The sequence below is a fragment of the Nannospalax galili genome, unplaced genomic scaffold (genome assembly GCF_000622305.1).
Source record: "Nannospalax galili isolate Female #2095 unplaced genomic scaffold, S.galili_v1.0 scaffold809, whole genome shotgun sequence".
NCBI lineage: Eukaryota > Metazoa > Chordata > Mammalia > Rodentia > Spalacidae > Nannospalax > Nannospalax galili.
In genome coordinates, this window is record NW_008360015.1 from 1131662 (window position 1) to 1157244 (window position 25583).

Sequence of the window (25583 nt, forward strand, 5' to 3'; positions counted from 1 at the left end):
ATGGATGCTGGCCTTTTCAGTCGTCACCAAACAGCAGTCTTGCCAAACGATAACATCTGAACAGAAAGAATATTTTCCACTTCAGTATTTCCATATCCAGTTACCAGCCTTGCTTTAAAAAGCTTAGGATTTTTCTGAAAGGGAATGACAACTCTGCTGAGTGATTGGTAGCTGCTCTGCAGAAACCAGGTTATAATGCTGCTGATGGTGGTGCTTAGAAAACACGACTTGATGATTGCAGGGTATTTGGTGAAACTTGCCATGTGAGTTCACCATGCCCTCGAAGGATACCAAGGCAGCAAGAGCATTTGGGTTAAGGATCACTCATCTGACAAAAATGTACTGAATGCATGTGAAGTGCATAGCTCTGTGTTGAATGCTTGGGGATTTCAGTAGTGACAAACCCACAATACCCAGTGTACCGGCAGTGGCTGGCCAGCTACCTTCAGGTGACTCACCTGGCCTCTGTCAGCTTCAGATAGACACCAGCAAAATCTTACCCATGAAATAGTGATGAGAGCTTAAGGGCATTATTGGACATACAGAAAGTGCTTAATAAGTAATGGAGAGGGAGAAGGAGAGGAAGGGGGAGGGAGAGGGAGAATGAAAATTTTATGGGGCTGGAGAGATGGCTTAGTGGTTAGGAGCACTGACTGTTCTTACAGAAGACTCGGGTTCGAATCACAGAAACCACACAGAAACCATAACTCCACTTCCCTCTTCTGTTCTCTACAGGCACTGCACAACATGGGTGCACTTACCAGGCATAACACTCACACACATAAAATAAAAAGGGGAGAGAGGGAGGGAGGGAGGGAGGGAGGAAGCTTTACCAATGAAATAGTGATGAGGGTTTAAGGACATTATTGGAAAGTGCTTAATAAAAGTGTATGTACATGTGTGTGTGAGGCTGCTTGTATGTGAGACCCAGAGATGCACATCAAGTGTCAACCTCAATTGCTTCTCCATCTTCAGGTTTTTTCTTTTTTTTTTTTGATTGATCGATTTTTATTTTATGTGTATGAGTGCTTACCTGCATGTATGTCAGGGCATCACATGTATGCAAGTGCCCATGAAGGCCAGAAGAGAACATCAGGTCCTTTGGAACTGGAGTTATGGAGAGTTAAGCTGCTACTGAACCATCTCTCCAGCCCCCACTTTTTCTTTTTCTTTCTTTCTTTCCTTCCTTCCTTCCTTCCTTCCTTCCTTCCTCTACCTATCTTTTTCTTTTTCTTTCTATTCCCTCCCTCCCTCCCTCTCCCCCCTCCCTCCCTTTCCTTTTTTGACAAAGCCTCTCTGCCTGTCTCTGAACCTAGAGCTTACCATTTCAGCTACAGGGGCATGCCAGCGAGTTACAGACACATGTAGCACTGGACTTTTTATGTGGGTGCTAGGGATCTCAACTAAGGTCTTCATGCTTGTGCAGCAAAGCACTTTCTCAGCCAAGCCATCTTCTCAGCCCAGTAATTGTTTTCACTCATTTAATTGATTATAACTGCTAATTAAATAAAGGTTTGAGCAGCTAATGACAATGCTGCTGCTGAGACCTCAGTTGCTCAACCTCAAGTAAACATCGTGTGCTGGGAGAAGAAGTAAGATGAGAGGGCTTTTGTTTATTTGCTTATTTCATTTTTATTTTTTGTTGGTTTTAAGGTTTATTTATTTTTATGTGTATGAGTGTTTGTTTGCATGTGTGTAAGTGCACCTCAGAGGCCAGAAGAGGGTTGGGTCCTGTGGATCTGGAGTTATGGATGGTTGTTAGCCACCGTGTGGGTGCTAGGAACCAAACCCAGGTTCTCTGTAACAGTAGCCAGTGTTCTTAATCTCTGAGCCATCTCTCCAGTCCTGTTGTTTTTTGAGACAAGGTCTCCCTGGGTCCCCAACTGTCCTGGAACTTGCCCTGTAGCCCAAGCTGGCCTCAGTCTCACAGAGATCCACCTGCCTTTGCCTCCTGAGTGCTGGGATTAAAGGCATGTGCCACCACACTCCACCTTTTTTTTTTTTAATTTTATTAGTGAGTGAGTGAGTGAGTGAGTGAGTGTGTGTGTGTGTGTGTGTGTGTGTGTGTGTGTGTGTTATGTGTATATTGGGGCACACACATTCCACAGCATACATATGGAGTCAGAGCTGGTTCTGTCCTTCCACTATGTGGGTTCTGGGATCAAACTCAGATTATCAGGCTTGGCAGTAAGCACTCCACTGGGTGAGCCATCTCGCCAGCCCTTTTGTTTGTTTGTTTGTTTCTTTAGTTTTTGCATTATTGAGGATGCAACCAGGAACTTTGCTCATGCCAGACAGATGATCTGCTGCTGAGCTGCACTCCAGTCAAAAATCAACAGAGGTTTGATTCATTTGTAGAGAAGTATAGAGAATCAGACTGGGTCTTCAGGAAGGCCTCACCTGGAAGTAGCGTTTACAGAGTGAGTGGATAGACTTTCTTCTTGTGGGAATGCCTGAGCTGGGCCTGGAAGCAGGGCAGTGGCTGCCCACATGAGAGCTGTAGGTGACTGAGTCATGAAGTGTGGAGATGTGGGATAAAGGGTAGGGCCGAGGTGCAAGAGGCAGACTGGACCTGCTGGGGAGGACTAGGTGGAAGGGTGGAAGGCAGCAGTTGAGCACACTAGAGGCCAGCTGCAAGCCAAGGTGATAGAGAAGAGTCTGCTTCCTCACAGCCACCAGTGCCTTCAACTCTGTCACCACTTCCTCACACTTCTTGGCAGGGCCGTGCCACTAAAGCAACAAGTGGATTTCTGTGTCACAGAGGATGACCTTGAACTCCTGATCCTCCTGTGTCTACTTCCTGAGTGCTAAGACTGAAGGCATGTGTTATCATGTCCAGTTTATGCAGTACCGGGAATGGAACGCAGCGCTCTGTGCATGTTACATGAGCACTCTACCCACTGGACTACAGCCCCGCTCTAGAAGGTGGATTTCTGAACTCAGGTGGCAGGGGGCCACATAATAACAGGCATGGGACTTGAGGCACGTTGCTCTGTGGGAGTCCCCTTCTTTAATCTTATGAGGAGCGGGTGGTAACCATGTGGGCAAAGTTCAGGGCACTGTTCCTTCCTTGGCTGCTGTTCCCATAGGAAGGGAGGGCCCTGACTCAGTGCCAGCCTCCTGTTGGGCATTGGGTCGTTGGTTTCCATTTCAAGTGTCTTTTCAGCAGCCCACTGAGCTAGACAAAGGGACTTGCTCATGTCCAGCCCAGTACTGTACATCCTCAGCACCCTACTTCCTAATTGTCCTTTAGGCTTTGAGTTCTCAATTTGCCTGAGGACATATAATTACTCCTGCCAACATGGACATTTCAGCCGGTGGTTTGATTCTGTTTTGTGTCCTTTAATTATTTTATTATTTTTATGTATATGAGTGTATTGTCTCCATGTATGTGAGTGTACCTATGTTATGCCATGCTTCACGGAGATAAGAAGAGAATGTTGGGGCTAGAGAGATGACTTAATGGTTAAGGACACTGGTTGTTCTTGCAGAAGACCTGGGTTCGAATCCCTGCACCCACATGGCCGCTAACACTTGTCTGTAACCCCAGTCCCAGGGGATCCGACAGCCTCTTCCCACCTCTGCGGGCATTGCATGACATTGCACTTACCTACATGCAGGCAATACACGCATACACATAAAATTAAAAAAAAAAGTTAAAAAGAAGAGAGCATTGAATTCCCCTGAAACTGGAGTTATAGACGGTTGTTAGCCACCATGTGGGTGCTGGGAATTGAAACTGAGTCCTCTACAAGAAGTCAGTTTACTTAACCACTGAGCCATCTCTCCAGCCCCCTCCCCCCTTTTACTGTATTTTTAATTTATTGCATTTATTTGTTCATTTAGTGTGTGTGTGCGCACTTGCACAAGCTTGCCATGGAGTAGAGATGTAGGTCAGAAGACAACTTGTAGGGGTTAGTTCTCTTCTTCCACCGTGTGGGTCCCAGAGCTCAAACTTGGTTTGTCAAGTTTGGTAGCTGGTGCCTTTAGATAGGGAACTTGGGCTGGGGAGATGGCCTGGGGGTAAGAGCACTTGCTGCACAAGTCTGAGGCCCTGAGTTCAAATCCTTAATACACAAAGCCAGGCATGGCCGCACATGCCTGAAACCCCTCTTCTGTGTGGGGTAGAAACAAGAAGATAGCTGGGGCTTGCTGGCTGCCAGCCTAGCTGGAGGTTCAGTGAGAGTCTGTCTCAAGGGAATAAGACAGCAAGTGATGGAGCAGGACACCTGACTCCCTCCTCTGGCCTCTACATGCACATACAATGCACAAGTGCTTACAGCATACACACACACACAGAACATGTCGTTTATTGCTTCCATCTAAGGGAAGCCTCCTCATTGGAATTGCCCTTTTGAACAGAAAATGCCCAGTTGGTAGGTATCTCTCATAACTACAGTTAAGTAAGTGCTGAGTACCATAGGCCTCAATCTCCCTTAGAAGCCTGTGAGGAACAGTCCAGGGGAGCAAACAGGTGACTGTTGTCCCTGGCTCAGCATTAGCAGAGGGGATGCTTGTGCTGAATGATAGCCCCTGGGGTATCAGCTTTGACTGCCAGGATGAGGGTAACTGGGCAGGTATGGGCGTGCGGGGATCTCGGGGCGCCAGCTGCTGGGCGTGGCGCCGGTCTCCCACTGGCCACCGAGGTGCGGCGGGTCGCACACCGCGTTGCTGTGGGTCTCCACAACTACTGGGTGCTGGCGACTCTACTGATCGCCACGCTCCCAGGCGGATCCCTGCTTCTCCGCGTTGTTGAGGCTCTCTGCTACCGGGGCTGGCCTGGTCGGGTTCCGTCCCAATCCACCGTGCACTTCCTCAAGATACGAGATCGTCAGCTGCTGCGAAAGCTGGGTTTCCGTGAGTCGTGGCTTAGGAAGAGACCCCTCTCCGGGAAGGCTGGATCGTAGGCAGTAAGACACAGAACTCAGCTCAGTCAGTGGTACAGCTCCTTTATTCAGTGACTCAGCTCAGCTCCAGGTCTCAGTGATCCAGCTCCGATTATTGAGGGAAAACCAGGATACTTTATACTGTGGGGGTAGTGGTAAAAGCCTTAGCTGATAGGTACTTTGTGGGATGCCCTATTTACATGTGGAGGTGGGCTCCTGCCAGGCTGAAAAATCACACAGGAAAACCTGGCAGTTTCAGAGCCGGAGGCCATGTTTCTGTGACGGCTACTTCAAAGATGAGTCAGGAAGATGCTGGGAAGGCACCCTGCTGATAAAAGGAGTCTCTGCATATGAAGTCGAGCCCATGGGCTATCCGGACATGGAGAGACTGCTACTTTACACAACAGGGGTCCCCAACAGGCAGGAAGACCTAGTTCCATCAGGGACCATTGCCCTCCCATGGATGGCTGCTGCTTGGGACAGCTCACTCCAGCTCTGCCCTCCTACTCTCCTCACCTCCCCAGGTTTGACTCCCTGCCCCATGTGGTGTTGCTGTCACTGCTGGTGAGCACTGAGGTCATGTTGGGGCTGGGTTGGTTCGCACTAGGGACATGACATGCTTTTTGGAATCTGAAGATATAGTGTGAAAAGGAAAAGGAAACTTCACATTGATTCCATGTGAACTGAGGCTACTTTGAACACATTGATCTAAATAAGTATGTTACTAAGGATAGATTTCCCATGTTTATTTCTTTATGATTTAGGTGCTGTTACTGGAAAATGGGAACTTAAATATTGGGCTTACATTGTCTGTGTTGAAGGACACTAGCCATCTCTGGGAATGTGGCTTCCAAGATCACAGACTCTGTTAAGTAGCTTTTGCAATAACCCAGATCCCCTGTACCTGAAATAAAATCTGTAGCATTTGCCATACAGTGGCAAAATTTACAGTTAGAAAAATCAGTTAGATGAGATATGACCATAGACTAGAAAAAACAGATCTTACTTTTCTTTTTCATATTTAAAATGGATAATTTTTTTTTTTTGGTCTTTTTGAGACAGGGTCTCCCTGTAGCACCAGCAGATTCTACATATTTTTTAAGTGAAGTTTATATCTGTAATAAAAATAAATTATCCATGCCGGGCGTGGTCATGCACGCCTTTAATCCCAGCACTTGGGAGGCAGAGGCAGGTGGATCTCTGTGAGTTCAAGGCCAGCCTGGTCTACATACTGAGTTTCAGGACAGCTGGGGCACAAGGAGACCCTGTCTCAAAAAGACCAAACAAACAAACAAAAATGTAGAATTGAATGCAATACCACATGAATAGAAAAAATATTCTGTGATCCAAGCACTGTTAATTCATACCTCAGTTAATCATAAAATAAAGTACTAATCAAAAGAAGTCTAAAATAATATTGCTAAAATTCAAGATTAAATCTAGAACTTTTAAATGAAACAGTAAAATAAAGCCTGTAGCTCAGTGGAAGAACACGTATCCAGTGGGTGCATGAGGCCTCAGGTTTACTCACCAACACTGAAAAACAAAGCAGGGTGTGGTGGTACATGCCTGTAATCTCAGTACTTGAGAGTTAGAGGCAGGAGGATCAGAAGTTCAAAGTCATCCTTGACTGTATATCGAGTTCCAGGCCAACCTGAACACATAAGAAACAGTCTTATAAAAAAGAAAATTTTTGTAAAGTGGGCATGATGGCTAAGGCCTGTGATCCCAGCTCACAGGAGGCTGAGGCAGGGAGGGTACCTGCTTACCCATACAGGGAGTTCTAGGCCGGGCTGTGCTACAGAGTGAGATCCTGTTTCAAAAAAAAATTTTTTTTTAATTAAATAAAATATTTTCCCAGGTTGGCTATCTTCTGTGAAGTTTAATATACAGAGTAACGAGTTAATAAAATAAAAGTCCAATAAAAATGTGAAATTACAGGTTTATTCCTAAGTTCATTATTATTATAGCCTGTTAATGAAATGCTGGGATGTAATGGCTTGGGAATATGGTTGACCTTGCTTGAATTTGGGTCACATCATTTGGAGTTTCTCCAACTGCTTTTCTTCCTTCTCCCACTTAGTGAGCAGGTAGGTTCAGAGTACTATGTGTCCAGTATGGTTGTGAGGAGTAGAGACACAGTAAGGAACAGGTGAGAGCCCAGCTTGTTCAGCTTACTTCTAGTGGACCGGGCAAACAAAGCCAGCAAAATGTCTGGAAATAACATGTATGGAGGGACATCTCATGGAATGATTTATGTTTAAAATGACTGACTTAAAGGACCAAGGCCATGGCTCAGCAGCAGAACACCTGCCTAGAATCCCCCAGTGGAGGAATAAGGGTGTGGCTCAGTGGTAGAGGATTGGCCCAGTGTATACAAAGCCTGGGTTCAATTCCCCAGCTTTCAAAACAAAGCCCCCCACCCCCCAAAAAAGTGCAGCTTTGGCTGGTCAGGCTGGGGTGGATGTGCCTCAGACAGCATGACAGCAGTAGCCTCCTGGAAGGTCTTCCAGCTCTGAGTTTACTTTGAAAATGGGGACCTGGAGATGGTTTGGAGGAAGGAATCTAGAGACAGAGGTCTCATGAATGACATCTTTGGATTTTAGTCTGTGATGGCCATTTATTGCGATGGGCATATTGACCATGTTGTACTGCACATGCCTTGGGCTTGAGCTACCTCTTAGACATTCAAGGAGGGGAACACAAGGTGGCAGAGGAGGGAGGAGCTGGCCAGAGCGACATACAAAGGGCATGGCTATGGAACCCATACAGAACTTGGAGAACAATGAGGAGAGAGCCAGGGAGGGGCCGCCAGGACTTCTTCGAGACAGGAAGAGTGTGTCCAGAAGCCAGGTGGAAAAGGCAGAGATGTGATTGTTGTGTGTTTTAAATTATTTTTCACATTTATTTTGTGTGGGGCTTGGGGAGAGGATTGATCCACACGTGCACCTTGGTGGTCAGAAAACAACTTGCAGGAGCTGGTTCTCTGTTTCCACCCAATGGGTTCCAGGAACAGAGCTCTGGTTGTTAGGCCTGGTGGCAAGCACCTTTACCCACTTAACCATTGAGACAGCCTGAGAAGGCCTGAGTTTGAAGGAGGAATAAAACCCTGGTCTGGTATGTGGGCTTTTGGCAGAGCAGCTAGCCCGGTGGCTTGGGGAGTCTGTGGCTGCAGGTGAGCAGTGGATGTGAGTGTGTTTGGGGGTGGGGAGATCATGCAAGGGAGGAGGCCAGAAGCTGCAGCCAAAGCAGACCAGGCCCTTGAGAAGTCTGTTCAGGACTGGGTGGCAGAAGCAGGATGGTGGCAAGAGCAGGCTAAGATGAAGAGGGGAGCCAGTTTGTTTTTTGTTGGATTTCCCTGAGAGCTGTTTGAGTTTAGAAAGATACTGTATGAATAATCCACCATAACAAAGAACCAGGTGACGTGGTAGGGTTACCTCTGGCTGTGGGCCCAAGTAGTAGGCTTCAGCTGGAATAGGCACATTTCATTTCTTTGGCAGAATGTTCAGAATGGTGCTGTCACCCTTAACCTTTCTTTTAAGCAAAACTGGGGACTAGGGATATGACCCAGTTGATAAAGTGCTTGTCCAGCATACACAAAGCACTGGTTCAGCCCTAGGCAGCACTGTATAAACCATGTAATCCCAGCACTCAGCAGGTAGAGTTCAAGATCCCTCACTAAGTGCCATTAAAATATCAAACAAGTGGGCCCAGGCCTATAATTCCAGTTGCACTGTAGGCCAAGGCAGGAGGATCTTGATAAATTCAAGGCTAGCCTAGGCAACATAATGAAACATTGTCTCATAATAAAGAGTCAGGAAAGGGCTGGGAATGTAGCTCAGTGTTAGAGCTCTCACTCAGCATGCCAGGGCCCTGGGTTCAAGATCATCCTTACCTACATTCTAGCCTAAAATAAATGAGATCTTATTTCAGAAGTTTGGATCATCCTACAGTTTTTCAGTTAGAAGGATATTTAATGTTTCCATTGTATTAAGCATTGATATTAAAATTAAAATGTATGAATTCCTTGTGCTCAGTGTTCTACCAAATGCTGGGTAAAGCTATGCTGGCCTATGCACAGCCCATGTGCTCTTTCCATGAAGCCCCTTGCAAAGTGCACCTCTGTGCCTGAATTCTCAGTGTAGCTCTTTGTCGCCATCTAGTGTCATAAAATTTTCTTCTTTGAGTTTTCTTGAGAAAAATTTAAAACCTGATTTACAAAGAGAACTTGATTTTAATTTTGAATACATTGAGGTTCCTGGCCGTTTCTTTTTTTTTTTTGTCTTTATAAGTAATGGTCTAGAGTAATATCTGCTCACTAAGCACCATTAAAATATCAAGCCGGGCCCAAGCCTGTAATCTCAGTTGCACTGTAGGCCGAGGCAGGAAGATCTTGACAAGTTCAAGACTAGCCTGGGCAACATAATAAGACATTCTCATAAAGAGTCAGGAAAGGGCAGGGACTGTAGCTCAGAGGTAGAGCTGTCAGCGTGCCAGAGCCCTGGGTTCAATTCCCAGCACCACCCCACACCAGATATCTAAATACTATTTTTCTGTTTTGAATAGAAAGAATCAATTTTAGGACTTGCTTACTGAGATTAAGAATTTTAACTGTGGTGTCAGGAAAGTTCTGGGATACTTTCTAAAACACAGAGCTAACCCTGGGTACCACATGCCCATCACAAGTTGTTCCCCACAAGGAGTATGGTCAGCTCCTTAGGATCTTACCATCATTCAGGGGTATCCCTGGGAGGTGACAGGAGGAGACAGGTCTAGAGTAGGGAGTAGCAATAAATACACTTTATAACCTCGGTAAAAAAACCCACCACTTGTTTTGCCACCTTCAGGCTGCAGTCACTTGTGAACTGTTGACCAAGAGCTGCTATTTGTTGAAAAATCAGCCAGATACAGTACAATCGCACTTTGATGTGAGGTAGTCTTTTCCTTAGGTGGGTATCGCTGCAGCAAAGGGGTTAGGCAAAAGAAATTATCTTGCTGTTTTATTGGTAACATCTGTGGACTCACACTGTTTTTCATATTTTGTTTCTAAGTGAGCTGCATAAGGAACAGACCATTGCCAAGAGTTTCTTGCTGGAATTTCTCTGAGCTAGCTTGTTATCTAATTCTTTCATTATTATATCCCTCCAATTCCACAGCTGGAAAGAACCTAGCCTATATGAAGGGGTGTTTGTGTTTGGTGGGGGTGATTATTGGTTCTCTAGAGTACTTTATAATTCCAACAAGAACAAAAGGAAAGAGCACCATGCTAGGAAAGAACCCAGAAGGGGCGGGTTCTGCGGCTGGGCATCTGGATGTGTACAATGAGACTGGGTGTACATGACATACTATATGGCTGGGTGTCCACAGAGGTGCTGGACATGCACAGTGGGGCTGGGTTTATATGATGGTACTAAGTGGCTGAGTGTACCTGATGTTCACACTGGGTGTGCATGATGGTTTTTGGTGGCTAGTTTACATAGTGATATTCAATAGCTGGGTGTGTACAGTGGTGCTGGGTGTGCTGGAAAGGATGCTGTTTCCTTGTAAAGTAGTTACAGGTGCTAGGAAAAATTCCTCAGGTGTGTGATGGCCCTCAAGTTATTTCCCATTCATTCTTATAAAGCAAGTTGATTTAATCTGCATGCTGATTTAATTCACTTGCTGACTAGAATTTTCTTGATTGGTTGGTAAGCTGAAAGTAGAAGAAAAACTTCTTTTGACAGTTTCATGCAGCCCAGGCTTGCCTCAAACAGTGTAGCCAAGGATGCCCTTGAATTCCTGATTCCCCTGCCTCTACCTACCAAACACTGGGCTCACTGACATGTGTCACCATACTAGCTCTTGAGTATTTGTCTTAACATTGTAAGCCTCAGTTTCATAGCTACAAAACACCTGAAGTTGTAAGAAGTGTGTACCATAGGTAACAGGGGTAAAGCCCTCTGTGTATTTTGCACAGTGCTCAAAAGTGCAGATGATAATCCCAGCACTTGGGAGAGCGAGGTAAGATTTCAAATTTGAGGCTAGCCTGGACGTAGTGAGACCCAGACTCAAGAAACCAAAACAATGAATAAATTGCAAATGGTCACAGTTGTCAATGTCAACATTATTTGTGCAAAAATCATTGAAGCTAGAATGGAAACATATGTAAGTTCTTCTTTCTTTCTTTCTTTCTTTCTTTCTTTCTTTCTTTTCTTTTCTTTTCTTTTCTTTTCTTTTCTTTTCTTTTTTTCTTTTTTGAAACAGGGTCTCATGTAGTCCCAGCTGGTCTAGAACTCACTATGTAGACCAGGCCAGCCTCGAACTCAGAGATCTGCCTGCCTCTGCTTCCCAAGTACTGGTATTAAAAACATGCGCCAGCACACCTGACTCAGATCCAAATTCTTGGTGGTACCTAGATGCTGCATTAGAGTATTAGTGTGGACAGATGTTTGTAGAGGAATATTACATTTCATTTTTATCCTGGGAATGGTCTGATAAATTTGCTCTTTTTAGAGAACTGTAAGAAATGTTCCCTTTGAGGCCTTGGAGAGCTGGCTCAGCTGTTAAGAGCACTGGCTGCTCTTGCAGAGGACCTGGGTTCAGTTCCCAGCACCCCCATAGTGGCTAACAATAACAATGACCCACAACTCCAGTTCCAGGAGATCCACTGCCCTCTTCTGGCTGTCCCAGGCACTGCATACACAGGTGCACTTATAGATATGCAGATAAAACATTCATACACATAAAATAAAAATAATTTTGAAATTAAAAAAAGAATGTTCCCTTTTGTTGGTCAAGGAGAACATCCATCCTTTGAGTCTTTTCTTGAGTCAGATTTAAAGAAAGGCAAAGGCTGTTGAGTTGCTTTCTGCTTTAGTGACTGATCATAAAACGCTTTGATTTGGGGGTTGAAGAGATGGCTCAGCTGATAAAATACCACATAAGCATGATGACCCAAGTTAAGCCCCCAGAACCCCGTTTTTTTTTTTTTTTTTTTCTTAAAGAGGCCAAGGGCAGTGATGTGTAAGCCTGTAGCCTCTGTGTTGGGGAGGATTCCTGGACTCACTGGCCAGCCCACTTAGCCTAATAGAGGAGCTCCAGGCCTTTAGAGACATGGTTTCAAAAAATAAGATGGAGAACAATCGAGGAAGACGCCAGCATCAACCTGTGGCCTCCAAATGCACACACCTGTGGGCGCCCACATAGGTATGCACGCTCGACGCACATTCAGACTATATCTACACACCCCAACACCCACAAAGCTTTCATTTGGAATTAAATCACATCAGTAAATATATAATCATGTTGTGAGAAGAATGTGACACATTGTTTCCTCAAAAGCACACTCTCCCAAACAGACATGGTATCCGTCCATCCCTCCTATTCCAGCATTCATACATGAAGTACACAGGTAACCCAGAGCAGCCTGGTGCAGAATGTTTGTGTGTCTGACTGGGGCGTCTTCCTTTTCCTGCCCAGGCTGCCATCCTCTACCTAGGCTTATTGACTTGGTGAGTTTGTGAGTGGCTGTAGTGTTGGTCTCTAGGGAACATGGCCCTGGCGAAGGGAGCAGGGAGAGACCTGAGTCTTGTTATCAGCCCTCTGGCTTTCCTCACCTTTTCCACTGGTCCTTATTTCAGTCTCTTCTCCGTGACTCATCCATGCTCACACAGTGGCTGCGGAGTCTCATGATAAAATGCTCACTGACCACTTTTGTTGCCTACAAATGAGAGTTAGGCAGTGGGAATGGTACCATTTTTGTTGACCCTTCATGTCACCTCTTAGTTACGTAGAGGTTTCTAGACTTCTGCACCTCACTTAGTTTAATTGTGCATTATTGTCAAATTATATTTCATTTACTTTTTTTCTGTATGTGTTTATATAACAAAAACAGACTAGCAAGAACAGCTCTAAAAGCAAAATGATGCCTACTTTTCAAATACTGGATTGGAGTTACTTTAAAGTAGTCTCTAGTAAGTCACATTAATAGTTTATGTCAACTACAGCACTTGTCTAGCACTTGACTTCTGCACTCAGTGGCGCTCACCTGAGCTGGTTTTTGCAGGGTGACCTGAAGGCTTACCTGCGCAACGAGCAGGAGCAGGTGCGGGGTGACTCGAAGACCATGCTGTTGCAGAGGATGGCGTGTGAGATCGCTGCGGGGCTGGCGGCCATGCACAAGCTGCACTTCCTACACAGGTGGGTCCAGTTGGGCACAGGTATGTCTCATGTTACCACTTGTTGCTGCTGCCCAAAGAGGCCATACAATTTGGAGAGAGGGGCTGGGGTGTGGCTCAGTTGGTACAGTGCTTGCCTAGCATGCAGGAAGCCTTGGATTTGATAAACAGGGCTTGTGGTACACATCTGTAATTCCAGCACTCAGGAGGAGGAAGTGGGAGGATCAGGAGTAAGGATATCCTTGGCTACATAGTGAGTTAGAGGCCAGCCTAGATTACATGAGACCTTGTCTCTAAAGGAAGGAAGGGGAGCGAGGGAATCTCCTTTTTAACAAAGAAAGAGAAAGAAGGGGGAAGCCAAAGAAGATCGGTTGTAATACCAGCTCTCAATTAATAGGAAAGGCTGAATTAGGCTTCACTTAAACCGATACCAAGGAATAAAATATCTGAACACAGCCCAAAGCCTAGAAAATACTTCCAGAATTTGAAACAAAGTAAGAAAGTGTATGCATGCCTGGGAGCAGCGTGTCGGATGAACTATACCTGACCTGACTATTATAGCCATCCAGTCAGCATTAGGCTTCTGCTTGTACCTGCAGCATCTTCTGGTGTGTCCCCATTCACACACACACACACACACACACACACACACACACACACACGGGGGGGGGGGAGAAGAGAAAATCTATAGGCCAAGAGCATCTCTTTGTACAAGGTGATTGATAGCTTTGGTTTCTGGCCAGTGGAAAGGTTTAAGGGTGTTGAGATTGGGTCTGAAGTGGCCTCCTGTTTACACGCTATGGTACAGCCAGTTGGAGACTGTTTATGAACAGCACAATCTGCCCAATTTATACTGTCAGAAGCTTCTAGGGCCTCCCTCAGTAGCTCTGCATGTACTTTGGTCAGGTGGTTGATGGTGCTTTTTATAATGAAAACAACCAAGGACTTGGAGACTTGGATCCTAGATCAGGTGCCAGTCTGTTCCATAAACCAACTTATTTAGTTATTTACTTAATTTGTGTGTGTGTGTGTGTGTGTGTGTGTGTGTGTGTGTGTGTGTGTGTAGGGGTGAGTGTGCAAAGGCACACACACACAGGCCAGAAGAGAACATAAGGTGATAAGGTGTCCTCTATCACCCTCTCCACCCATTCCTTTGAGCCAGGGTCTCTCCTTAAACTGAGGGCGGGCTGGTGTTTTCTCAGCTAGGCTGGAAAGCAACAAACCCCAGTGCTCCTCCTGTCTCCACCCCACCTCAGAACTGGAGTTAGAAGTGTGCAGGGCTCGTGACTTGTTATGTGCATGCTGGAATCTGGACTCCATTCCTCATGCTTATGCAGCAAGTGCTTGTAACTGCTGAGCCATCTCTCCAGCCTGATTTTTGTTTAGAATATGTTACTTCCTAGTATCTCTCCGTAGTTGACTCTTAAGTAAATCATGTAACTCTTAGCAACCCAAAGATCTGAAAAGTAGTACTTGTCTTGATGTCTGTGAAGTATTTTTAAAAAGCAAGTCTGAGGCTGGAGAGGTTCAGTGGTTTAAGAGCATGTATTGCTCTTGTAGAGGACCAGAATTCTTTCCCAGTACTCAACGTCACACAGCTCACAACTGCCTATAACCCCTGCTCCAGGAATCCATATTCTTCTAGTCTCTGCAGACACTGTGCTCACACATACACCACAGACACACACAGACACACAGACGCACACACACACACACACACAAGCACACTTTAAAAACAAAAAGCAAGTGTCAGCATGATGGAGTTTAAAGAAGATACTAGCTGTCTTGGGGACAGGAAGCAGCTGTGGATTAGCTCCTATCAGACTCTCAGCATTGCTTCAGGGTGGGAAAACAGGGATGTGCAGGCCTTTTTCTCCACATCTGTGTCTTGTTTGACCTGTAGTATTAAACAAATGATTCTGATAAAGTGTATCTTAAGTTCTGAAAGGTGACAATTTTCTTAAGGCCCAAGCCAGAATCCCTTCCATGAAACTTCAAAATATAAAAGATCTTTTCATTATATAATAAAGAAATCCTGTCTTTTGAGTTTTTTATAACATTAACACAGTATATATTGTTGCTCTCTGTCAAATATAGAGAATGATTGTTTAACACTTGCCTTAGGGATTTTTAAGTTGTGATGAAGGAAAGAAACATTTACAAGTATCCCATCAAGGCCAGACATGGTGGTACATGCCTTTAATCCCAGGCAGAGACAAGCAGATCTCTGTGAGTTTGAGGCAACCTGGTCTACATAGTGAGACCTGTCTCCAAAAATAATCCCATAAGGGACTGGAAAGATGGCTCAGCAGCTAAGAGCAGTCCTCTTTAAGACGACTCGAGATGCGTTCCCTGCACCCACATGTGTTGGCTTGCTACCACCTTTAACTGTAGTTCCAGGAGATCTGATACCCTCTTCTGGCCTCTGTGAGCAAATGCATAAACATACACATACCTACATATATATATATACATAATTTAAAAATAATTAAATAAATCTTTAAAAAAATATCCCTTAGGGCTGGAGAGATGGCTCAGTGATTAAGAGCACACTGGAATTCTGTTTCTGGCACGTATATTGGGCAGCTTGCAGCCTAGCTCTAGAGAATCTGATCCTTCTGACTTCCAACTTCTAAGGCGCCTGCACTCATGCACATAGACTCTCATACATATTTTTGTTTGTTTTGGTTCCTTTTTAAAAAATATTTTATTATTTTTATTTTATGTGTATGTGTGTATTGCCTGCATGTTAGTAAGTGCACCCATGTCATGCAATGCCCGCAGAAGACAGAAGAGGCTGTTGGATCCCCTGGAACTGGAGTTACGGACAGTTGTTAGCTGCCATGTGGGTGCTGGGATTCGAACCTGGGTCTTCTGCAAGAATAGTCAGTGTTCTTAACTGCTGAGCCATCTCTCCAGCCCCTGTTTTGGTTCTTTTGAGGCAGGGTCTCCCTGTAACCTTAGCTGGCCTGGAACTTGCTGTGAAGACCAGACTGGCCTCAATCTCACAGAGATCTATCTGCCTCTGCCTCCTGGGTGCTGGGACTAAAGGTGTGCACCACCATGCCTGGTTCACATAATTAAAAATATTTTTTTTAAGTATTCCATCAAAATTGGCAACATGAAGTTATCAGAGACAGCCAGGAAGTGTGGCTTCCCATAATACCTTTTAATTACTGTATCTTAAAAACTGGCAAAGCTGTCACAGAGAGTTGTATTTCTCATACTTCCTCAAGGTAAAGTCTTAAGGACTTGAAAACAAATAAAGATAAATCAAATCACATGGTTTGGATGATATTCAAGCACAAAACCTCAAAGTAGAGAAAATCTTTAGAAACATTGACAGCTGGTACATTTTGTTTTAAAAAGGTAACCATGTCTTATGCTGGGGAGATAACTCAGTCTGTAAAGAGCTTATAGGACCTGAGTTTGATCCCATGTTAAAAACAAAAACAAGGGGCTGGAGAGATGGCTCAGCAGTTAAGAACACTGACTGTTCTTGTAGAAGACCTGGGTTTGAGCCCCAGCACCCACATGGCAGCTAACAACTGTCCATAACTCCAGTTCAACAGCCTCTCCTGACCTCCACAGGCATTGCACGACACAGGTGCACTTACCTACATGCAGACAATATGCACATACATATAAAATAAAAATAATAAATAAAAATTTTTTAAAAAGTTAAAACAAAACATCAGTATGATGGTATGAGCTTGCGATTCTGGCCCTGGGGAAGTGGAGACAGGTGGAACCTGGTGCTCCCTGGCCAGTCAGCCTAGGCTACTTGCAAGTGCCAGGACAGTGAGAGACCCTGCCTCAGAAAAAAAAAAAAAAAGGTAGACAGTGCCTGGAGTGACACCTGAGGTTGTCCCCTTGCCTCCACATGCACACACCTGTGCCCATGCACACGCACACACGTAAACACACAAATGCTATGTTTTATATAAAATCTCACGTGGGACAAAACTTAGTACTTTAAGTTCTTCTTGTGTGGGTAGCCTTCCATATGGCATATTTAAAAATTGAGACATAGCCAGGCGAGGTAGTGCACGCCTTTAATCTCAGCACTCGGGAGGCAGAGGCAGACGGATCTCTGTGAGTTCAAGGCCAGCCTGGTCTACATAGTTGAGTTCCAGGACAGCTGGGGCTACAGGGAGACCCTGTCTCAAAAAAGACCAAAAAAAATTGAGACAGAATACTGACTGACTCAAGGTAGGACATGGTTGAAATAGAATAGCACATCCATCTAACCCAAAGTTGTCCTTATGTTGGAAACTGATCCAGTAAATCACCCTAGTTAAAATTTGTTTTTTATGAAATGTTTAAAGAGAGGCTTATCGCCGAGTCTCAGGCAGCTGCATTTCTGAGGTGACATGCACCACATTCCTGAAGGCCATGTGAACAGAGCATGCTGCTGTTACTGCTCCACAGGTGGCCCAGGACCTGAATCTCCTGTCTCCTGCCTGTGAGGTCTCCTGAGCAGCAAGATGCTGTCAGGTCACTGTGGTGGGCTCAGCACAGAGGGTTCCAACAGCAATATATGAATTCAGCTGGCCCAGAGTCAGTGGTCACAATGATGACAAATGGGAGCACCCACTCAGGAGGCTGGCCTGCTTTTAATTTTATGGTTATTTTCTGCTGAGAGCCCTCTGGGTTTTCCTGGCCCTCAGTATCAGAAGTGTTGTAGGGGCATGAATAAATTAACCCTTGGGGTTAAAAGTCATTTTACATTTTTCTTATAGATTGTTGTTCTAAAGACGTCCATGTTGCTAAGCTTAGAAAGTGTTTCTCTAAAGCAGCTGGAGCTATACCTCTGGCCCGGGTATTTCAGCTGGTAAATTGTCAAGTGCCCAAGAAATTCCCTCTAATGGGGCTGGGGAGATGGCTCAGTAAGTAAAGCCAGGAGTTTGGATCCTCAGCACCTACCTAAATGCTGAGAGGGCTGCTTACAATCTCAGCACTCAGGAGGTAGAAACAAGATCCCCAGAGCAAATTAGCAGGCTAGTCTAGCTGGAATTGGTGAGCTCCTGCCTCAAAGGCAGGGAGTGATTGAAGGAGACTACCGGCATCAACTTCTGGCCTCCACACGTGAGCATACATGTGCATGCACACCCACACACATGTGTACCCCCCGACACACACACACACATACTGCAAATGAACTCCTCTGATGCTTACTATAATATTTTTGGCGGGGATGGGAGGTTGCTTTGTTTTTTTTAGATAGTGCCTTACTCTGTAGCCCATGCTGGCCTCAACTCCCAGCCTTCTGTCTCAGCCTCCCAAGTGCTGGAGTTAAAAGTCCGTGCCACCACAACCAGCAGAACGTAGGCCAAGGAGGCCAGAAAGGAGTATCAGATCCTCTGACACTGGAGTTAGGGACAAGTGATAACTGCCATGTGGGTGCTGGGAACTGAACCTGGTCCTCTGCAAGAGTAGCCAGTGCTCTTAACCCCTGAACCATCTCTCCAGTCCCATGCAGTTAATTTTAAGTCAAAGTCACAGATAATGTTTGACATAGAGTGGCATCAAATGAAAAATAAACTAGAACATTTTGTTTGCATGGTGGAAACAGGGATTTCCCCTTTAGCCAGCCTTGGGATCTGGGGCATGGAAGACTGTAGCTCTCAAGGGGTGGGTAGGCAAGGCAGGGGGGCAGGTGCACCTTGCCTAGCCTGACCTCTGGTCTTTACTGGTGGAATGGAGACCCTAATGCTGAATTCTCCACAAGCACGCTGGGGCACATGTGTGCCTAAACAAACACACAAAAGATAGAATTAAATGAAAACACATTTAAGTCCATCAAAACAGATGGACTTCTAGAAGTATATTTATAACATGGTTGTGTGAGACCTTGTCAGTTAAGACAAGAATCCTAGGAGTTATGAAATAAAAAGTGGATTTGTTGGCTGCATAAACAGTAAACACTTGTCTAGAAGCAGACATCATAAAGTTAAAAGACAAAGCTCACTGACAGAGTTGGAAAGGTGAGCCTACAAGGCAGACAGCTGCTGAAAGGCTGGTGGAAGGGACTCAGCAGTTAAAGGGACCATACATCTCTTGTTAGCAGTAACATGAAGGGAAAATTGATCTAAATTGCCCATGAATTATAATTTTTGAAAAATCCATTGAGCAATATCTATGTAATTAAATCCCCTGAAAGCCCACATCTGCATTCAGCAAATAAGATAGTACTAGAGCCTGAGAGTGTCAGTAACAACTTCTGTAGGGCCAGCAAGTGCCTAAAGGCTCCTGCCACCAAGTCTGACAACCTGAGTTCAATATCTGGGACCCACATGGTAGAAGGAGAGAACCGACTCTTACAAGTTGTCATCTGACCTCCACATGTACACCATGGAATGCACATGTACACACACACACACACACACACACACACACACACACAAATAAACATAATAAAGATTAAGATTATTAAAGAAATAACTATTGTACTTAGCACTTAGGAGGCCAAGGTAGTCTGGGCTACATAATAAGGCCCTGCCACAAACAGACACAAACAAAAACTATCACAATATTACTTGAAAGGGTGGCAGACAGAAGGAGGGGGATGTAAATGTTCACAGGGAGCTAAAGTAACTTGTAGCTGCCTGTACTCTTCAGTGCTACATAGCTAGCGTAGGGAATGGTTTAGAACTGCTGGGCTGGTTGACTTGGAGGGATTTCTGTATTGTATTAAGATATCAAGATACAGATAAGTAGGCCTAGTAATGTGTTCTTTGTATATTTGTTTTGGTATACAAACTGTGTGAAAGTTTATAGAAAGACTACCTACCAGTTGTTAATTCATAGTACCTAGAAAAGTAGGGGGAAGGAAGAAGGCTTATTTTTAAATTTTTTTTAAGGTTTCCACTTCAGGAGGGCACACAAAAAGCCAATTCCTGCTACCCAGTTAGTGTGCCATCTGTTTGCTCAAGTGATAGAGTACTTGCCTAGCATGTACAGGGCCCTGTGTTCCATCCCAAACCTGGAGTAAACCAGGTGTGGATGTGAGCACCTGTAATCATAGCATTTAGGAAATGGAGGCAGATGGCATCAGTAGTCATCCTTGACTACATAGAGAGTTTGAGACTGGCCTGGGCTGCATGAGACTATATTGATTGATGATTGATGATAGATATAGATAGATGATAGATAGATAGATAGATAGATAGATAGATAGATAGATAGATAGATAGATGATGGATGGTTGGGTGGGTGGATGGATGGATAATAGATAGATAGATAGATAGATACTGGATGGATGGATGGATGGATGGATGGATGGATGGATGGATGGATGGATGGGTGGATGGGTGGATGGATATTTTAAAAGAAAATCAAGGCAAACACCATCCACTGGTGTGTCTCCATGTCTTTGGAAAGATGGCTCAGAGGTTAAGAGCACTGGCTGCTCTTGCAGGGGATCTGATGCTCTCTTCTGACATCCTTCGGCATAGCACAACACAGGTGCACTTGCATACATGTAGACAATATACTCATACACATAAAATAAAAATAATAAAAAAGAAAGAAAATCATTTGTAAATCACCAAATGCTCCATTTTTCTAGGATAGCCCAGGCCCCCTGGAAAATTAGTGTTCTAGGGGAAAATGCTTAGCTGCCTTCTTAACTAGAACTTTGACCATTGATTAAAATGTACACACATAAAACATGCCAGCCTCCTTTGATACTGATTTGATTCAGCCTAGTAGTCTAGACTTGGCTATTGGGAGGTTGTCTCGTAGGTAGTTAGCTTTGGTGACACTGTATCTCAGCCCTTGCAGAACAGTCTGGATCTGAAGTAGGATCCTGAAGTAGGAGACCAGAACCCTCAGCTCTGTCACAGAGTCGCACTCAGAAATGCTGCCTCACATTCCAGCGGGGCTCTGAGGCGGGTACTTTTAGTCATACCCATTCTCAGCACACCCTGCTGCCTGCTGTGTTATGTTTTGAGGAGTCTCTAAGTGAATCTAGGATGTACTCAAATGTGAGAACCACCAAGACCTTGTCCTAGAACCAGTTACTTGGCAGCTCAGGTTGGCCTTGTTTTTAGGCACGTTTTGTTTGTTTTTCTGTTTTTGGTTTTTGTTTTGTTTATCCTAACCTCTCACTGGGGGATTCTAGGCAGGCACTCTACCACTGAGTTATACCCCCAGCCCTTCACCTAGGATTCTAAGAAAGTGATGAACTACCGAATCACAATCTCCCCAAACCCCTCACTGGGAGAGTCTGGGACGGCACTGTACTACTGAACCACACTCCCCCAAACCCCTCACTGGGGGATTCTAGGAAGGTACTATAGTACTGAACCCATTCCTCCAAGCCTGGCACTGGGGGATTCTAAATAGGCATACTCCCACCGAGCTGTGCCCCCAGCCCAGCCTTGGTTTTAGAAATGTCAAAGCAGCTTTCCTGTCCTCCATGCTCAAGTTCAGCCCTTGTTTCTCTGAGTCTGCCACCAAGAGGCTTCACTCTCTGGGCTTCGACTCTAAGCTGAGAATGAAGTATGGCCCTCAGCTATGTGAGGGTGAGTGGCATTGGCATCTGTCACATTCCTCCAGGTCAGAACCCTAGGCAGACTGGTGTACAGTACCCAGAAACTGATTCTTGGAGTATTTCTTCTAGTTTTGTATCTGTGAACAATTGGACAGCAAGCTGGAGCCAGCAGAGATTCAGAGTCCTGGCTGTCTAACTCGGCCTCAGCACCTGATCAGCCCAGGGAAGAGCCCACCCAGGAAGCCATATCCCATCCCATCATCAGTCCCTGAGCTCTCAGCCAGCAGTGGAAGGCACTTTTCTCTGGGTCTAGTCAGAATTCACAGTGGAAGAATTCTGTGTTCCCAGAGCCTAACAGGTGACTGGGGTATATAGTAGGTGCTCAGTAAATGTAGTGTTGCTCAGCCAGCAAGGACTGCCCTAATAAGCAGGAAAAAGGCCGTCAAAGCTCTAGGAAATTCTCTTGTGCCTCATCAGAAGCCTCTGATGTAATCTGCTGCTGGCATATCTTAGCATGATGCACACAAAGCCCTTCAGAACCCCAAACCCTTGTGGCTGCCATAGGCAGACAGTAAGGGGAGCAGAGAGGGTCAGCTGGGTTGGTGGTTAATGCTCCCCATACCACTTTACCACCACGAGCCTCTTTGAGTGCTCTGAGCTCATTTGTCCTGTACAGTGGGGTCCTCTTTACCCGGAATTTATGCTGTCAAGGTTCAGTAAGACAGTGTAAGCAAAGCGCGTGGAAGAACATTCAGTGGCTCTTGGGCTTCCTCTTCTTGTTCCCTCTGTCGGGAACTTGGTTACTCTGGTTCCTGTACATAGAGGCTTGGCATTTTGAAACTCTGCCACCTTGAGGCATTTGCTCTAGAAAATCGCTTTGAAGATGGGTGAGCTGTGAGCATGTAGCTGTTCGAGTTGAAAACAAGTGGTGATGAGATGCAGCTGGGAGCCCTTGGGCCTTCTTGAGCCATGCAGGGCTTGAGCTTGGGTAGTCATCACTAGACCTGCTCTTCAACCTGAAGGAGAATGCTGACTGAATTTGTTTCCTGACCAGAGCAGCCTTGATGTCAAGGTACTCTTGTGATAGTTCCTTGTATTTTTTTGTGTTTCATAGCTTTGCAGGTTAATAGGTGCAGAGAACACTTAGTATTACTGTTTGGAAGAGGAACATTGAATGTGGATAGCATTTTAACTTTTTGAAAGCATTCTCTGCACCTTTTTATTACATCCCTGTAAAAACCCTGTGAGTTGGCTGGTTCTTTGCATGTTGTTTTGTGAGGAAACCTAAGACCCTACTGTGTACTCTTGGAACATTATAGCCAATACTAGCTCCAGGCTTCTTGACATCTAGAGCTCTTCCTGCTCTTCTCAGAGGCCCCAGGTAGAGGTGGGGAGCAAATTCATAAACTCCTCTAGTCTGGGACTTGAGAAGTAGCTCAGTCAATGTAAGCACGAAGACCTGAATTCAGTCCCCAAAACGCACATAAGCTGAACATTAGTGATGCACACTTGTAATCCCAGCCCTGGGGCTCACTGGCTGGCCAGCCAGCCTAGTCTGTTTGGTGAGTTCCAGACTAGTCAGAGACCCTGTCCCAAAAACCAAAGCAGCTGGTGAACAAATGATAGCTAAAGTTGTGTTGTAGCTGCAGGTGAACATTTCCTTCAGTCAAGCCTGGTTTCCTCCTTATAGCCTGTAGGCAGTGAGAAATGTTCCTCTCACCCTGGGAATGCCAGTTGGATTGCATTAGGATTTTATAATACCCTTTAGCCTGGTGCCAAAGGCCCTCTGTACATATGACTTTTCATCATTTATTCAGTCTTCGCCTTTGCTGTGGCTGATACCCACTCTGAACATTTGTAAGAAGCCACAGGAGAGCAGGAAGTAGCTGTCTCTTGGCTCAGGAAGGATCTGAATGGCCCTGAGCTCTGTATCACCCCCAGTTGAAGGGCACATACCACCCTGTTAGGATGCTAGCATCCAGCTTTGAAGTCTCAAGAGGGAGGTGCTGGGTGGGATTTAAGATGATTTGGTGGGTATAAAAGCACTTGCCTCACAAAGCCTGATAACCTGAGTTTGAATCCCCAGAATCCACGGTGGAAGTGCTCTATAATCCTAGTGTTCCTACTGTGTGATAGGTGGTGGAGACAGAATTTCCCAGAAGCTCACAGGCCAGCTAGCCGGGAGTACACAGCTCAACAGCAGAAACAAGAGAGACCCTGCCTCAACAAGGTGGAAGGCAAACACCGACTCCCAAAAATTGTTCTCTAACCTCCACATGTGTTCTATTACACTCATGCTGACCCCCCCACACACACACAGATAGATGCTGGGAGGGGTTAGTGGAGACTCTTAACAGAACTTGGTTGTGTTCATTCAAGCCTGTGTTGGTGTGAGCCATAGCTTGGCAAGCGCTCTACAGCTAAACTATGATACCAGCTTAAAGATAAGAATTCAATAGTTAGGCCAACTATGGTGGCTCCCACCAGTAATCCCAGCCCTCAGGGAGCCATGGAAGGAAGATTGTGAGTTTTGGCCTACATAGCAAGATCCTGCCTGAAAATAGGCAAACATGCCGGGCATGGTGGCACATGCCGTTGATCCCAGCGCTCAGGAGGCAGAAGCAGGCAGATCTCTGTGAGTTCAAGGCCAGCCTGGTCTACGTGGCAAGTTCCAGGCCAGCTGGGGCTACAGGGAGACTGTCTCAAAAAGATTAAAAAAAAAAAAAAGGCAAACATTTAAAATTGCAACTCTAGAAGTTCAGTTTTTGATAATGTGGTAATTGACAACTGTGAACTAGGTACCCTTCATTGGCTTTTTATATTCATGTACTAACTGATGGCTAAGATTCTAAGGGAGCTGGGGTGTAGCTCAGGTAGAGCATTCGCCTACTATATTCAAGGCCCAGACTTTATCCCCAGTATAGAGAGAAGAAAAAACAAAAGAGTCTGAAAGTTAAAGCCATTTAATCTGTTGTCCTTATGGGAAGTTCATTTAGAAAAGGCAGTTTTTACTTGTCAAAGTATCTGTGTTTTTTGTTTGTTTGCTGTGGGGAGCAGAGGACAACCTCTCGTGTAGTTCCTAGGGCACTGTCCATCTTGGCCTGCAACTTGCCAAGTAGCCAGTGTGCTCCACTCTTCATGAAACCTGGCTCTCCCTGCCTGGCTTTTAAAAGTGGATTCTATGGATGGAACCCAGGTCCCCATGCTTGCAAGGCATTTGCCTTACTGACTGAGCCATCCATCTCCCCACCCATTAAACTGGTTTTAAAAAACTAACTTGTTCTTAATATGACTCCTGTAAGTAAATTGCTCTGCATCCTGACAGTGTACTCCACTTCACCCTCGGGAGGTAGAGTGGGAAGAGATGAGAGTGACTTGAAAGCACAGGGGATGAGGCACAGATTGGTTGGGATGCCTAAAGTTGTAGCTTAATATATAAAGGAGACTATTTTTAGCTCAGATTGTAAAGAAAATAGACAATTTCCGTATTTTAGAATTCTTAGTCAGTTTAAAAATACTAAAGGCTCATGCCTTTCATCCCAGCACTTGGGAGATAGAGGCAGAGGCAGGTGGATCTCTGTGAGATTGAGGCTAGCCTGTCTCCATAGGGTGTTCCAGGTCAGCTAGGGTTATAGGAAGACCCAGTCTTGAAAAAGAAAGAGGTGGGGCCGGAGAGATGGCTCAGCGGTTAAGAGCACTGACTGCTCTTACAGAGGACCCAGGTTTGATTTCCAGCACCCACATGGCAGCTACGAACTGTCCTTAATTCCAGGGGAATTAGAAGCCCTCTTCTGACCTCCGCTGGCATTGCATGACACGGGTGCACTCACTTAACATGCAGGCAATATACGCGTACCCATAAAATAAAAATAATAATAAAGTATTTTTTTAAAAAGAACATGCAGGGCGTGGTGGTGCACACCTTTAATCCCAGCACTTGGGAGGCAGAGGCAGATGGATCTCTGTGAGTTCAAGGCCAGCCTGGTCTACATAATGAGTTCCAGGACAGCTGGGGCTACAGGGAGACCCTGTCTCAAAAAGACA

General features: G+C 45.3%; 1 protein-coding gene across 3 annotated transcripts in view; it reads left to right on the forward strand.

Moving 5' to 3' along the window:
• The window catches only part of Lmtk2 (lemur tyrosine kinase 2), a 111930-nt gene that overhangs the window by 64753 nt on the left and 21594 nt on the right, over positions 1 to 25583 (forward strand). For all 3 annotated transcript variants that reach the window (XM_008824019.2, XM_029559102.1, XM_008824020.2), the window contains exon 7: positions 12931 to 13064. In XM_008824019.2, the coding sequence (XP_008822241.1) occupies positions 12931 to 13064 (134 nt within the window). The remainder of the gene's footprint in view (positions 1 to 12930; positions 13065 to 25583) is intronic.